Below are 14,064 nucleotides of genomic sequence, written 5' to 3' on the forward strand. Positions count from 1 at the left end.
TTGACAAAAGCAGGCTGCCTTAATTCAGCGAGATTAGATTTGCGTTGATGAAAACAAAATGAAATAAAGAGAAAAAGGGAAGCCAGCAACTTCTGCATCGACTAAGTCACAACAAGGTACCTCAAACAATATAAATGAGGAAGGGGCACATACATTCCCCATAATAATATAAAGTCGAGAACATTAAGCGGTGACTTGAGAGCAAGAACATCTCCATAACAAGACAAAATATAGGACAAGCAACGGTGTAGCTGTTTATTGTGCTATTTGGAATAAACAGCCAATTACTGCCTCCGTGATCTTCTATTCAAAGCATGAGGTATAAGGCGGTTATGGGAGAGCAAGAGAGGCGACGATGCAATAATAAAATGGAGCTACGTGTGCGCCGTCGATCGAGTATATAGGGTAAGTGTGCTGCGAATGCGCACTATACTGTACATGCAGTAATCACATCTGCACAACACACGCTCGCACTAGTGCACACAGACACGCTGAACATGGACGATACGCTTGTACATAAGTACACACACTTCTGTCGCACATCTGAGCGAGCAGGACCCGATAAAGTAGGGTTGAGTCGGCTTGTCGAGCCAAAATGCCGCGGTGTCGGGGTTGTGTATAAACGCTAGCGGGTCGCGCCGTACGAGGGTCGAGACGAGACGAGGTGTGGAGTTCGATCGCCTATCTCACCATTGCAAGATGCGTGTCAACGCGGTTTGGGTCGGGCGAGGTGAACCTGACTCGATCCGCTTGCGTCAAGTTCGTGCAAGCGAAACTGCGGGGGCTCTAAAATTACCTTCACAGCGCGTCATTCACGTTCGACATCTGTACACCCTCGAGCAATTGTGAAATGAAAAAAAAAAAAAAAAACTAATTGCTCGCAAAAGGCTTTGGCTAGGCTTCGCCCTTTAAGAACCCGGAAAAAGTGTTTATTTTCCACCGAAATGTGCAAAATACTCCGAGCACAAGCATAATCAACCAAACCGAAAAATGCTATGCGGAAATTTTTTCAGCAATAGGGAAGCAACACCAGGCAGAAAACCGAAAGCGGTCTTCACCTAAAGCCACCTATGGTATCGTTCGAACTTGTGCAGACAGCTCTCGTCAAATCTATATATATATACGAACCATATCTGTACATTGCATTTGCTTCACATACGTTTGTGATACCGCTGCAGCCGGAGATCTTTCATCCGTCTATCTCCTCTCACCTTGGTTTCAAAGAGAGCATATTCGCGTGCCAAATTTCTTTCTCGTCCTGTGTTCATGTTCTAAACCAACAAATGACGCTTGTTGCCTGTCAATCAGTACTGGCCGAATACATTTAGCCAGAAACTTCGTACTCAATACCAAAACTCAGCAAAAAAAAAAAAAAAACATTTGTTATGGCGCGTTGCCTGTAAGCAACGCTCTTCCATACATTTTTATGCATGCCCCACATATAATTATTCAACGAGATTAAACGTTAACGGGAAAGATACCTGTTACATAATATGTTAGAATGTCAGAGTCGAATCCACATCAGGAGTAATCATTCCTCACATACCAATTCGCTGTTCTCTCTCATATTGCTCACAATTAATCTGCGCCCCAAGTCAGACGTATGCAGCACTAGGGGCTGCGTTCACGTCCACTTTTGAGAAGATACCGGCGAGTGTGGGTAACAGCGAGTCGTAATCGATGTAATCGCGGGTTTCCTATCTGCACGGAGTGAGTTGGTCGCGGACGTGCATGGTGCTCAGTCACGCTCACTGCAGCTTTCCGGCCAGGACGCACCATGACGTGCCGAGCAACGACGGAGCATGCAAATAACAATAAAGGAACGGGAAGACATCAGAGAAAACAAAGGAGCTATTGCGCGAGAATGTTTAGGCGGACATTTTTGTAGCGCGGAAGTCCGCTAAAATAGCGTGCAGTGCGCAGCCCGCTCCATCGGCGTGCATGGTCGTTGTGCCCAGTAGGTCCGCAGCGAATATGCCCGTTACATCCGGCGGCCCTGAAAGCTCCACACGCTGCGTGCCGGTGTCTGGAACAGCTGTTGGATTGAGAAAGGCCATGCCGCTCGAAGCATGGGAAGTCACACTTGGCCGGAGGCTCCAATAGCGTGCTCCAGCCGGCGACAAAGAGGCATGCCAAGGCGCGTCTCCTCTCAGTGTGATATATAGATACGTCGGTTGCGCAAAACCTCGCAGCCGCCGTATTGGAGTGACACCAGCAGTGGAATGGCCGGGGAAGGGGGGGGGGGGAGCAGGGCTGATGCGGCTTCAGCCCCTCCCCCAAAATTTTTTCATGCTGGCATGCACCGCCGACCAAAACAACCGCCGGCTCCGGAAATCATTTTGGATTTTGTCTACAATGTCTTTTACACGCTCGAAAAGGCATTCGGGCACGAACATTGCGAACTCGTGCTGGATTTCGTGGCAATGCCCTTGCACCTGGAGTCACATAACGTAAGGAGCCCCATCCAAGCACAAACTTTCAAGCGAGCGGGCGCATTGCGGCATCTCGCAGCGGCCGCGGAATCTATACGGAGCGCATGGATTTCAATTCGAAACTTTATGGGTATAAAGTTCTCATAAACTTTTGACGCGAAAAAGGTGCACTGACATTTTCAAAGACGTGCTTTAGATTTTCAATTCTGGAACTTTATGGGTTTAGTGTTCTTATAAACTTGGGCCAACATGTGCGCACTGGAGCCCTCGGGTCCAAGCCGTTGCAGAAATGGAAGCATGCACTCGCAATCTTCCACACACACGAAAATACTAAATATCACCGTGACTGTCAGCTGACAGCTAATAATTTTCTCCAAACATATTCAGGAAGCGCGACCAATGTGATCGATTAGCTGGACCAACGCAGGCAAAATAAAATAAGAGAAAACAGAATAATCTCAACGGCCTATTATTGAGGCAGTTCTTTTTTTGCGGGTGACCAAGTCTGGCTTTCCGTGGCCATAGGGACAGTGGTCCTATAGATTTAAGCAAAGCCCCCGCTGAAAATACTGGTGTTTTCAGAGCGCTTTTTCGCATGCGAGCTGATTGTGGAAATTCATATCTGAAGAACCATTTGGAAAGTTGTCTCAGTAGCGCCTCGTATTTTAACCCAGATGTACAAAACCAAATTATAGTAATTTGTGGTGACATTATCAAAGAAAGCCTTGATGCAAGTAAACGCTGTAGACTGCTTCTCCATACTTGCTGACGGAACGACGAATATTGCTCGAATCGAACAGCTTACTGTTCGTGCAAGGTACTTAAACAAGGACGCCAACGACAACCAAGGGGTGTTTTTAGGTTTTAGCACCGGAATAGACGCCCTCTCTCATTACGACTGCAGGTTCTATGTAAATGTGTACAAACTGCTGCAGATTCTAGTCACCCTTCCAGTGACCACTGTCAGCGCAGAGAGAATATTTGTGAACATGAGATTACTAAAAAAACTACTTGCGCTCTACAATGTCGGAGAAACGCATGCTTAGGCTGGCGCTTCTATACGCCCACACAGACGTCGGCAACTTCCCCGCCGCGTGAAGTTTGTCCTTTGGATAGCGAAGCAGCAAAAATCAATGCAAGTAAAAAGCGATGTTCCTTCTCGGTCCATAAAACTCGTAATTATGAAAACGTATGACTGTTCATTAGTTCTTAAAACCGCAGAAAATTTCGCCGTTTATTCTAATAGTTAGCATCATGATCAAAAAATATCAAGCGAATACGAAAATTACGAGGACATCAATAACCAATTTTGACCGACCTTCCCAACAAACACAATCGAATATTGGGTAGTTCAACTTGCCGCATCATCTGTGGCTTTCGTTTGGCCTTTTATTTCGTTATTAGCTACCTCCTTTTATTTCTTTTTTGAACCGGAGCAATACCCTTCTTTAATTTTGGGTGCAGAATATTTGTTGCCGCTCTGCAGGCAGTTAAATTACACATTGTCGTACTGATTTTTGCATTATTCCTCTATTATTCTACCCATATGGTGCTGTCGCGACCGCCGCATGGCCCAAGTACATATCACGATTTGTGCAATTACAGTTTTGTTCTTGCCTGGATGGTCTCTCTTTCTATGCGTAGTTTACTATCTGTGACTGCGCAACACTTTATTTGTCTTGTTTGACGCATTATATACGCGTACAGGGACGTTTGGTTAAATACGTAGATTTATCGGATACTTATAAGTATATTTAAATATCTTGTTGCGAGGTTTTGTGTATACAAGCACTGAACTTTGTTTTCAGCGACACTTTCTTGCCCTTTATCAAGTTGTATCTTCGTATTTGTATATTCCATTCTATCTTCGCATTTCGAATGTATATTTTGCAGAAGTCCTGCTTTTTATATGTACTCACTGTTGCGATTATAATATCGGTGTAATTACAATACACGACCGGTGACAGCTGCTCCTGCGCAATCTTTTGCAACGAAGGACCGGGTCATTGAAGTTTTTCCCTGGCCTTTGCATATGTACAAAAATGTAAACAACGTTCTTGGGTGACAAAGATTCATCAAAATATTTGTCCTCAACTTGTTCATTTCATGGCCTTTACGTTTTTCATATCAGCTGCGTGCACTGCTTTGCTGGTTTCGAACTGATATAGTTCTAAAGTTCGTGTGGTATTTTCTTTACTTACTAAACAGACAAAAAAAAAGCGCGGAAGCACTGGTATCAGTTATTTCTGCCACAATTTTTAGGACATACAAGTATATTCTGGTACGAAAAAATACATACTTGACAGTACGTAGCATTCAATAATTCGTTTGTAGCGCATCTACTATAAAATGGCATTGACAGTGGCAATGTAGTCATTATTCACGTATTTGATCCCTCGACGAATTCTATAAGGAGGAGGCCGCGCTGCAACGTGAGCCCCCCCCCCCCCCCCCCCCTTCCTCCCGGAACAATATTTCCGGCTACGCCAGTGGCCACCAGCGCAGTACAAATGTGCGTATCCGCTGTGAATCCAAAATAATGGCGGTCACACCTCGCGTAGTAATTAGATGTTCGGTAGACTTTTGGGCACAAAGTGTTGTTAGGTGAGGTTGGCCAGGAAAAGAATGGCAGTGTTACGTACATATGCAAGGGACGTATGTGACAATTGAGATTTATCGCGATATTTTATGTGAGATTGTGGGCTCCCTGCTGCATGCAGCGAAATAATGCTTGGCTCGCATGTTCATGGCAGCGTCGGTTACAGATACCGTATTCAAAAACTGTTTCAGTGCCCCTCTAAGTTGTAAAAATGTAAAAATGTTACTTCTGTTATGGATCTGTATATAGGGGTGAGCGGTTTTAATTTTTATTTCCACCCGAAATCTTGGCGTTTTTCTGTGAATATATTTTACTATATAAACTTTCGCCGGTTTGATTGGGCGGATAATTTCTCGCGTCGAGCGTTCCTTTTTTTTATTTTTGTGATGCATATCTCGTTCTCTAATTTTGTAGATGCTGATATGTGCTGCATAACCTTAGATTCTACTCTTCAGCACTGTATTTGAGACCAATACACAAATGACGGAGTCACGGCGTATCTTATTGCGATAGCAATTATATAGACACTCCAAGTGCATTTTACCGTCGCCGTGAGGTTCCGTATAAAGTCCAACGGCGATAAAACCGTCGCCGCGCGCCTTGTACCGTGTGTGAGAGTGAAAGCTTGCGAGGGTGAGCCGGCAACCACCGCTTAATCTCGCGCACGCGAGAGAGGAAGGCGACCGGAAGCGCGAGCAGTCTTCGTTCGCGCGCGAGGCACGGGGAGGAGGCGACGGAGACGGTGGGGGCGCTGCGATCTGCGATGTGACCGAAGTGTGCGCTAGCGGGGGCCTCATATTCAAAGCGATCTGCGATGGGTTCAAAGTGCATGCGCCGAGTGCCGGTAGCTTCATATGCGCGGTGCTTTCGACGTTTAGTTCGCGTTGCAGCGAGAACCTGTGCGAAGGTCAATTTTCTCGCTGCCACTGGCGTGCTTTCTCACTCCAGCGTTTTGAGGAGTTTCCGCGGTCATCGAGCGAGATGTGTTCATTTTACCTGGGCGCGCGTGACACCGTGCTTGTTCATTTAGTTAGTAACCGAATATTTACAACTTTATACGGCCGCCGATAAAACTACTATCCTTAAGGCCCCATTCACACTTGCGACTAGGTGAGGTCGAGCGACCAAGTTAGTCGCAAAGCGACCAGTCGCCAGTAGTCGCAAAGGGTCGCTTTTCTCGAAATGCGACCGTTTCAGGTCAGTCGCTCACTGCTCGATTTTTCAGTCGCGCGACCGCAGTCGCAGAACAATTGAACCAATAAGATGCGAAGGAAGAGCACGTCCGTATACGCTGACGCTTATCTTACGCGGCGATGACATTTCAAGCAGACGTGAACAGCATATCGTGAGACATTTCGGTTTAGTGACTCGTCGGTCGCATTTGTGAGTGTGAACATCGTTCGTCTTGAGTAGCTTTTTGGTCGCCAGTCGCAATCGGTCGCGCAACCTCGCCTAGTCGCAAGTGCGAATGGGCCCTAATTCGTATAGCTGTCTCGAAATTTGCTATCGCAATCGATGCTTCGCTTGCGATAGCAAATTAGCAGACAGCTATATGAATTTGGGATAGTAGTTTTATCGGCGGCCGTATAAAGTTGTAAATATTCACTTAATAACTAAATAAACAAGAGCTTCGCACCCGCCGCGGTGGCTCAGTCATCTAAGGCGTTGCGCCGCTGCGCTTGAGGTCGCGGGATCGAATCCCGGCCGCAGCGGCCGCATTTCGATGGAGGCTGTTATGGACGGGTTGGCATTTCATCTCAGCACTGCCATCCGTTGTTGCGGGTCGGAGATTATTCAGCCGCTGCTGCCAGTTTGTTGAGACTCGGGTAGCGTTTAGGCCGGTGATCCTTCAGCCAGAGGGATGAGTACGTCCGGGAGTAAGAGCGAGAGAAAAAAGGGTTTATTTTACACTATTTACAGTGGCTCCAATATGGAAGCCCACTCCATGGGGGAGCACTTTGAAAGTCTCAGCTCACTACATGTCTGAGCACATATCAGAACAGGTCAGGACACACCACTGCACGCAAGGTGTCCCCTTATAAAACATCGGTCTTCCCTAGTTGACCCGACTAGGGAATCAGATGACCTTGATGCGGCCAATCAGGCGGGCCGTCTTGTTCGCTGAGCTCCGCCTCCAATGTTGCACCTTCGAAGCAAGGACGAGGCAATCCGGAAACAGGGGGTTGACACTCCTTCTACGAAAGTCGGTGACTTGTTTCTTGCCCTCCGACGGTCAGCTTGCCCGGGTCGGGAGAATGGCCTTTGCACTAATCCCCGCGTCTAACGAAGGGGGGCAAGCTTCGTGAGCTTCTTTGTCATCGCGTCCCAGCTGGTGTCGCGCCGCGTCGACAAGTAGGCGGCGGCTGATGAAGGGGGTGGCATCGTGGGAAGCACCTAAAGAATGCGCACTGCCTAGTTGGGGCGCTTGTTTGCCTGTCTCGTCGGTGTCTGGCACTGTCGCCGTCTCGGCGACGCTCATGAAAGGGCCTGCCTCGATGGGAAACAATCAAAGAATGCGCCCGGCCGATTCGGGACGCAACAAGGCACATCGATGGAGCCACGTTGTTGTGCAGATTAAAGAATCCCAGGTGGTTAAAAGTAATCCGGAGCCCTCCACTACGGCGTGCCTCATAATCAGAACTGGTTTTGGCACGAAAAACCCCAGAAAGAAGAAGAAGTATAGTTGCTTCGTCTTTCGGGCGAAACTGCGACTTTTTTTCCGAAAACACTGAACGCTAGAACACGAATGAAATTTTGCGTCCTAAATGGAAATTCCTTGAACTCTACTTTCTCCAAAATTTAGCTTCCTTGAGCATGTAGTTGTCGGGCTGTTTACAACAGAAGATTGCGATATTTGGCAATTTTCAAAAGCAAATTATGCAAAAAGTAAAAATTCAAAATTATTTCGCCTCGTCTAGGAACTAGATAAATATGTCCTAAAGCTACAGAGCAAGCTGCAATGCAATAAGTGCGGTATTTTCTTCTAAATATGGTCACAACTGAGACACAGTTTGCAAAAACCATGTATCTCATGCTTGTTCTTGAACATTTATTTCTAAATCACATCAATCAATTTCTTTATATTATATATAGTTGGAATCTACAAAAATTAAGCTTCTTATGGTTTATACGACAACTTCACATCCTAAGTAGAAGAGCCGCCACGGTTGCTCCAAAAGTACGGAAAACGGGGGGCTCGTGCCGCCGGAGAGGGACCGCCACCTTAATCAGAAGTGGTTTTGGCACGTAAAACCCCAGAAAGAAGATGAAAGGTTGGATTATTCGCATACCCCTAAAAATTACATTACAGGTTGTGAAAAAAAAAATACAATCGCACTTCGCAACAGGTGACATTGAGGCACGATCTTCGGAATAAACCGAGATTGTCCAGTTCAACGCCTGAAGCGCTTGACAAGCGATCACCTAGCGAGAAGCGACCTCAATAGGTGCTTGGGGCGCCACATGGGAAATGGCCGCCATGGGAGCGGCCCAGACATCAAATTGGTGCGTTCTTGTGGTTTTGTCTTGTTTCTTGCACAGCAAGCATGGCGGTCTTACGAACCTCTCCCAAACAACGCACCCCTATAGAAAGCCGGACGCCTGGCCGGGGGGAGTGCTTGTACCCATCTTATTAACCGGTGGGTGTCCGGCGGTGGGGATCGAACCACGCACCTACCGTAGTCGAGCCGGGCGTCCTACCCCATAGGACTGCAGGATGACTAAACACGACTATTCCACAAGACGTGGACGTAGGTGCCGCTTCGGGAGGCCTAGGGTGCCTCGATGCGCTCCTCCGCCGCTGGATCGGCAGCGGAAGAAGAAGAACAACTTTATTGATACAAAAATTTGATTAGTGTAGAGAGCGCGTCGTGGCACCATATATCATGGGCAGGCGGCTGGTGCAGAATGGCCTCGTCCCGCAGAAATTGGGGGCGCAGCCAGCGCCAGCGGGTGACAGCTGCCTCAACTGTGCCTGGGGACATGGAGTGATGGCCAGGGAATCAGCCGCTGCCTTCAAACAGCTCCGTTGATTTGATTACCACCACGTTGTGTTGTTAATTAAACACGACTCATGAGAGCTTGAGTCCAAAGTTTCGTTACGAAGGAATTAAACAAATCGCGCATTCGTGCGATTGGCTCCCCCTGCGCGTTGCTCGAGCAAGTATAGAATGCCATAGACATCGAGATTTGGCGAGATTAGGGCCTGAGGCGACTTCCAAGTGCAGAGGAAGGTTGATACTTTTGTACAGAGGAGGGTTTGAGGCCCACTGCTGGACTGGAGCACGCGCGCGTACACATTCCAGTTTCGGCCATGTGAGGCATTATAGGGTGCATCGATGCCATCGCGATGTTGCATTACCGCACCATGAGGAGTTGCAATGATCTGCCGTACGCTCCTAGAAACGGTGCCGCCGATCGAAGTCTGTGCACAGACATCAGCAGTAAAGTATGCCTGCTTTGATTACAACCCGCTGTAATGCAGGTTGTAATTACGGCCGTTATTGTTGCAAGATTTGTCCATGCGGCCGGGCATTTGTTAAATCGCAGTCGCCCTCAGACGGTGAAATATTTAGAAAATTTCAGTGATTGAAGTTGTGGTTAGATTTTTTTCAGATGTCCTATCACTAACATTATTCCAGTTTATGACGTCCAGATATCATAGAATTGAAATTCTAATTTCGAAAAGCGCGGATATAGGCAGACTCCCACAAACAGTGTTTGCGATAATAAATAAACGTAGAAAGTACAGAACCTTAGTTAATACCTCAAAAACACTTTTTTTATTTGTATTACGTTTTTTTTCTCTCTCTCTCCCTTCCCGCTAGACTAAAATCGAGAAAGTCAGCTGTACACCAAAGCCAAGGTCTGCACAAGTCCCCTACAGACCAGCAGTATCCCTTAAGGCAAAGCCAGTGCCAGCCTCCTTCGGTGACTTGGAAATAGTGCCAAAGAGTGATAAGAAGGTTGATCAGACGGAACAGAGCAGTCACTGTAGTTCGACCAAGATGAAACCATGGTTTGCACCAAAGCAAAGCCGCAATCACGACAGTCGCATCGGCGCTGGCACCAGCGCAGGACAACAAGATGCCCCTGATTGCAGCCGTGAGCAATTTGGCAACACATTAGCGAGCACCCAAGCGTACCGGAGCTCTACGTCAACCGCGTTCCAATATGTAGTAGAATGGCTGAATTCTATCGAGTCGCCCGTGGAACAGAAAGCAAATAACGAAATAACTGCGATGACAAAGGTGTCACATGGTGAACCCAGGGCTCCCCGAGCTACATGTACAGACACGACGAGCTACAAGACCCAAACGGTAGCCTCTCCAGCCACCGCAAGGTCACAGCAGACTCTGCAAGGACAGCAGCCATGCAGCAGCCAAGCTGGCCAAGAGGAAAAGACAAGCTTTGCATGTGTTGCCAACACTGCTAACACAGACGAGGATCCAACAGCCCGAGAGACTGCTTCGCAGCCCTTGGAATCAGCGCCAAAGGAAACTGATGACCTCCCGACATTCTCTAGCACACAGGTGGAGGTGAGTATAGGAGACCTTCATGTTCCTGTTAAACTAATTGTAAATCCTGGGGTGGAGGATGTTAGAAATGCACTAATACCCGCGTTGTCGTTAATTGGCTTTAAAAGATGGCTTCATTCATGTTATCTAGGCTTGGTAGAAAGGGCGGGATGCGCGCATTTCACTTACGAGGGAGCATATAGAAAGGGTGAAATGGCCGATTAATAATGCTCAGATATAAAGTGTTCAGAGCATCAGTCCCAGTCTTTATGGAACAACCCTTAATATATATATATATATATATATATATATATTGGTGAGATATTCTCATAGCATATCTTTATATAACGTTTTCAGCTCCTTCACGGACTGTTCAGCGACTGTTGAAATGAATCAATACGTTACTTGTTCCACGACCACTGCTAAATTTTTCGACGTCGACGATCTTCCTGAGCGCGTATTCCCTTCAACGACAAGTACGGGCTTCCATAAAACGTTCCCACCGTTTGTGCGTTGCAAGCTCTCCGAGAGGTGAATCTTCAAATCATTTTTGTCGCATATCAGGAATGTTTTCCGAGTTTTGCGCAGAAAGTCACAAAACGCCGTTTTTCTTCTCACTCGATCATTTCGGCCTGCGAAGAGCTAGCTGTTTTAACGATAGGAAAGGCGGGGAGGTAGTCACCACGTGTTTACTCAGGTGGCGTTGACAGAACAAACGAATGTACATTGCAGAAACCTTACGGTGGACACTACACAGAACTTGCTGATGGAGGACTGTGCAATACGCAACCAGACTCAACTTACAGATAGCGCGTAATTTCATAAGATTCGCGAATTATTTGGACAGACTTCGCATATTGGTCCAGTGTTATTCAATCTTTTCAACTTGCGCTCTAACTTCTTCGAACTATTATCATATATTTGTGTTAAATGGCACAGCCGATTTTCAAAATTTCTGTTAACGTTAAAATAAGAAAAGACCCGGAATATATGGCACCGTGACGTGTAAGAACACATCGCATGCATGCATAGATGCTATGGTTAATCGTGCACTTCGAAGGGCACTTAACTACGTCGTCATCACTCCGTATTTATTTGTTTCACATCATGCACGAAGCCTTCATTGTACACGAGACTATATATATATACGGACGTGTTGGTGAAATGTGACACATTTTGCAGCTCACCTGCTGGCGGCATCCGGACAAACTAGCGAGCGTCCCACGCCCGTGCTATAGCGCATATATAACGCAATGCAGCCCAATGCTCCGCGTTGAGGAGAATATCCGGGGCCGAACTCGCAACGCCTTTATTGCTCAAGGTGCTCTTTGCCTAAGGCTGGTCGCCTTCACTAAGATCGTAAAGCAATACTTTCTTTACCTGCCCTCCCGCATTTGGCTTGGCTGCTGTTGCTGCTGCTATAGGTCGGTCGGCATCTCGGCGGGTATATTTGCGGGCATATATACGAAGGTTATATGTGCGCAGAATGCAGGTACCAGCGAACGGGATTACAGTATAAAGGCTCATTCACACCGGCGACTGACAGTGGTCGCGCGACCAAGTTGGTCGCAAAGCGACCAGTCGCAAATGGTCGCAAATGGTCGCTTTTCTCGAAAAGCGACCATTTTGGGCCAGTCGCTCACTGCTCGATTTTTCATTCGCGCGACTGTGGTCGCAAAGCTGCTCAACCAATCAGCGCCACGCCAAAAGTGATGTTATGTGTCGTCGTCCGCGCCGAATGCAATGTCCGCGTCACGATATGCAGGCTACAGGCCGGTAATTGGTGTCTTGCCTTGTGATGCTGGAATGCAGCAGTTGCAGCAACGTGTCGAATGTACGCGGTCGCATTCACTGGAAGCTAAACAGCAGGAAAAGAAAGCACAACACAAACCCTCTTTCCAGCTGCCGTTCGTTGGATGAGCACGCCACCCAAAGGTGAACAGTGGGTGAACAGCTTCGCTTTAATATTATGCACCGAATAACACGCAATGTGAACTAGAAATTACAACTTGCTCTCGATAATACTCGTTGTCATGCGCACAAAGTTCGGGCAGGAGGCGGCTTGCGTGGCCGGTCACTTCACGCGCGCGGAGGCACGGGTGCACCTACGAGCGTCGCGTTTTCTTCGGAGGCTTCCGCGCTGCCACAGCTGACACCCCCGGCAGAGCGCATCAGCACAGGGCTCGAATCGCTCGAATCAAAATCGAGCCATCGCTCGAATCAAAATCTATGGCTGTTGCCGGAACGCGAAACCAATTCACACAGTGCCAGCGAAGTTCGCGCTAACTGCGTAGATCCCTAGAATTCTCGCTGAAGAACGAGAATGTCCGGGATTGCGACTTGCAGGTCGCGCTCAGCCGGGCTTGCCGGTGTGAACATCAGTCGCCTTCGGTCGCTTTTTGTTCGCGAGTCGCAAATGGTCGCGCGACCTCCTCAAGTCGCCTGTGTGAATGAGCCTCTGTATGCTGAACGAGAACGCATATGACAGGAAGCACATCTCTGTTCTGCGTAATAATAATAATAACAATTTCCTACATAAAACCTCGCGTATCTCTGCACACCGACCTCTTGATAAAATGGTGTAATATATTCAGCGGATCCGTTGATTTTAGCCATTGCATGTCATTATGTATGGGCCACTGGGCGTGTGTCCATTCGTGGCCAATCCTCCACGATGGGTATGTGACACTGTGACGCAAGAGGCACTGAATCCTTAAATGCGGCTACGTTTGTGTCGTGTATACACTTCTCCGTGCAAACACCTGGCGTCGCCTGATATTTGGTGTTTGCATTTCAGCATATAGCTTGTGAGCGGTGTAGAGCCTAAACACAAAAATTGCACGATATTGAAGTTGTGACCGCTGTGGTGGATAAACATAAACACTGCCGAAGATTACGCGTTTCATACGATGAAAGCAAACTTAATTCGTACGCACTGCCGTTAGTTGTTAGCATTTAATTATGAGCTTCACTAAAGCTTCCCTTCACATACATTCCTACATGAGCGTTGTGGATCTGCTGTTTTTTTTTTTCTTACAAATAATTCTTGCGTAAGAGTTTTTTGTCAATACGGGCCCTGGTGTCGAACTGAAGAAATGCTGCCTTCGCAGGTGCTCATTTGTGTTGGCCCTCTACCTTCGCTAAAGAGCTTTTTTCTGAATGCGGGCCCAGGGCCTGCATTTTCAAAGGTATTACGCCAGAACTGTTTGTAATAGCAGATTCCAGACAATCGTGCTATCGGGCTTATTGATAGCTATGGCTTCCAGCCAACAGCAGAAAACGCGTACGAACACTTGGACCCATAGCCACCAGGTTCCTCTTACCCAAGGGTGCTTCACCGGTGGCTGACGTTCATTCGCGGCCGCCACACATGCACGCGTTCGGCGCAATAACAAGGTGATCGCTGCAGCAATAATGAGTCATGGAATCCACGTGAAATGTTTGTGAGTAAGGGCCCTGGACACGGCCGCATTGAAGCTGCAGCTCGGTCGGTCGTATGACGATTATCGAGTCGACA

General features: G+C 47.5%; 2 protein-coding genes across 2 annotated transcripts in view; both read left to right on the forward strand.

Annotated features, from left to right (window-relative positions):
- The window catches only part of LOC119459201 (uncharacterized protein C18orf63-like), a 158,237-nt gene that overhangs the window by 47,761 nt on the left and 96,412 nt on the right, over nt 1-14,064 (forward strand). The window lies entirely within an intron of this gene.
- LOC119459294 (uncharacterized) overlaps nt 1-14,064 on the forward strand; it is a 77,174-nt gene that overhangs the window by 17,432 nt on the left and 45,678 nt on the right. The window contains exon 4 of the mRNA XM_037721129.2: nt 9,858-10,568. Within this exon, the coding sequence (XP_037577057.2) occupies nt 9,858-10,568 (711 nt within the window). The remainder of the gene's footprint in view (nt 1-9,857; nt 10,569-14,064) is intronic.

Source organism: Dermacentor silvarum, chromosome 1, assembly GCF_013339745.2.
Source record: "Dermacentor silvarum isolate Dsil-2018 chromosome 1, BIME_Dsil_1.4, whole genome shotgun sequence".
Taxonomy (NCBI): Eukaryota; Metazoa; Arthropoda; class Arachnida; order Ixodida; family Ixodidae; genus Dermacentor; species Dermacentor silvarum.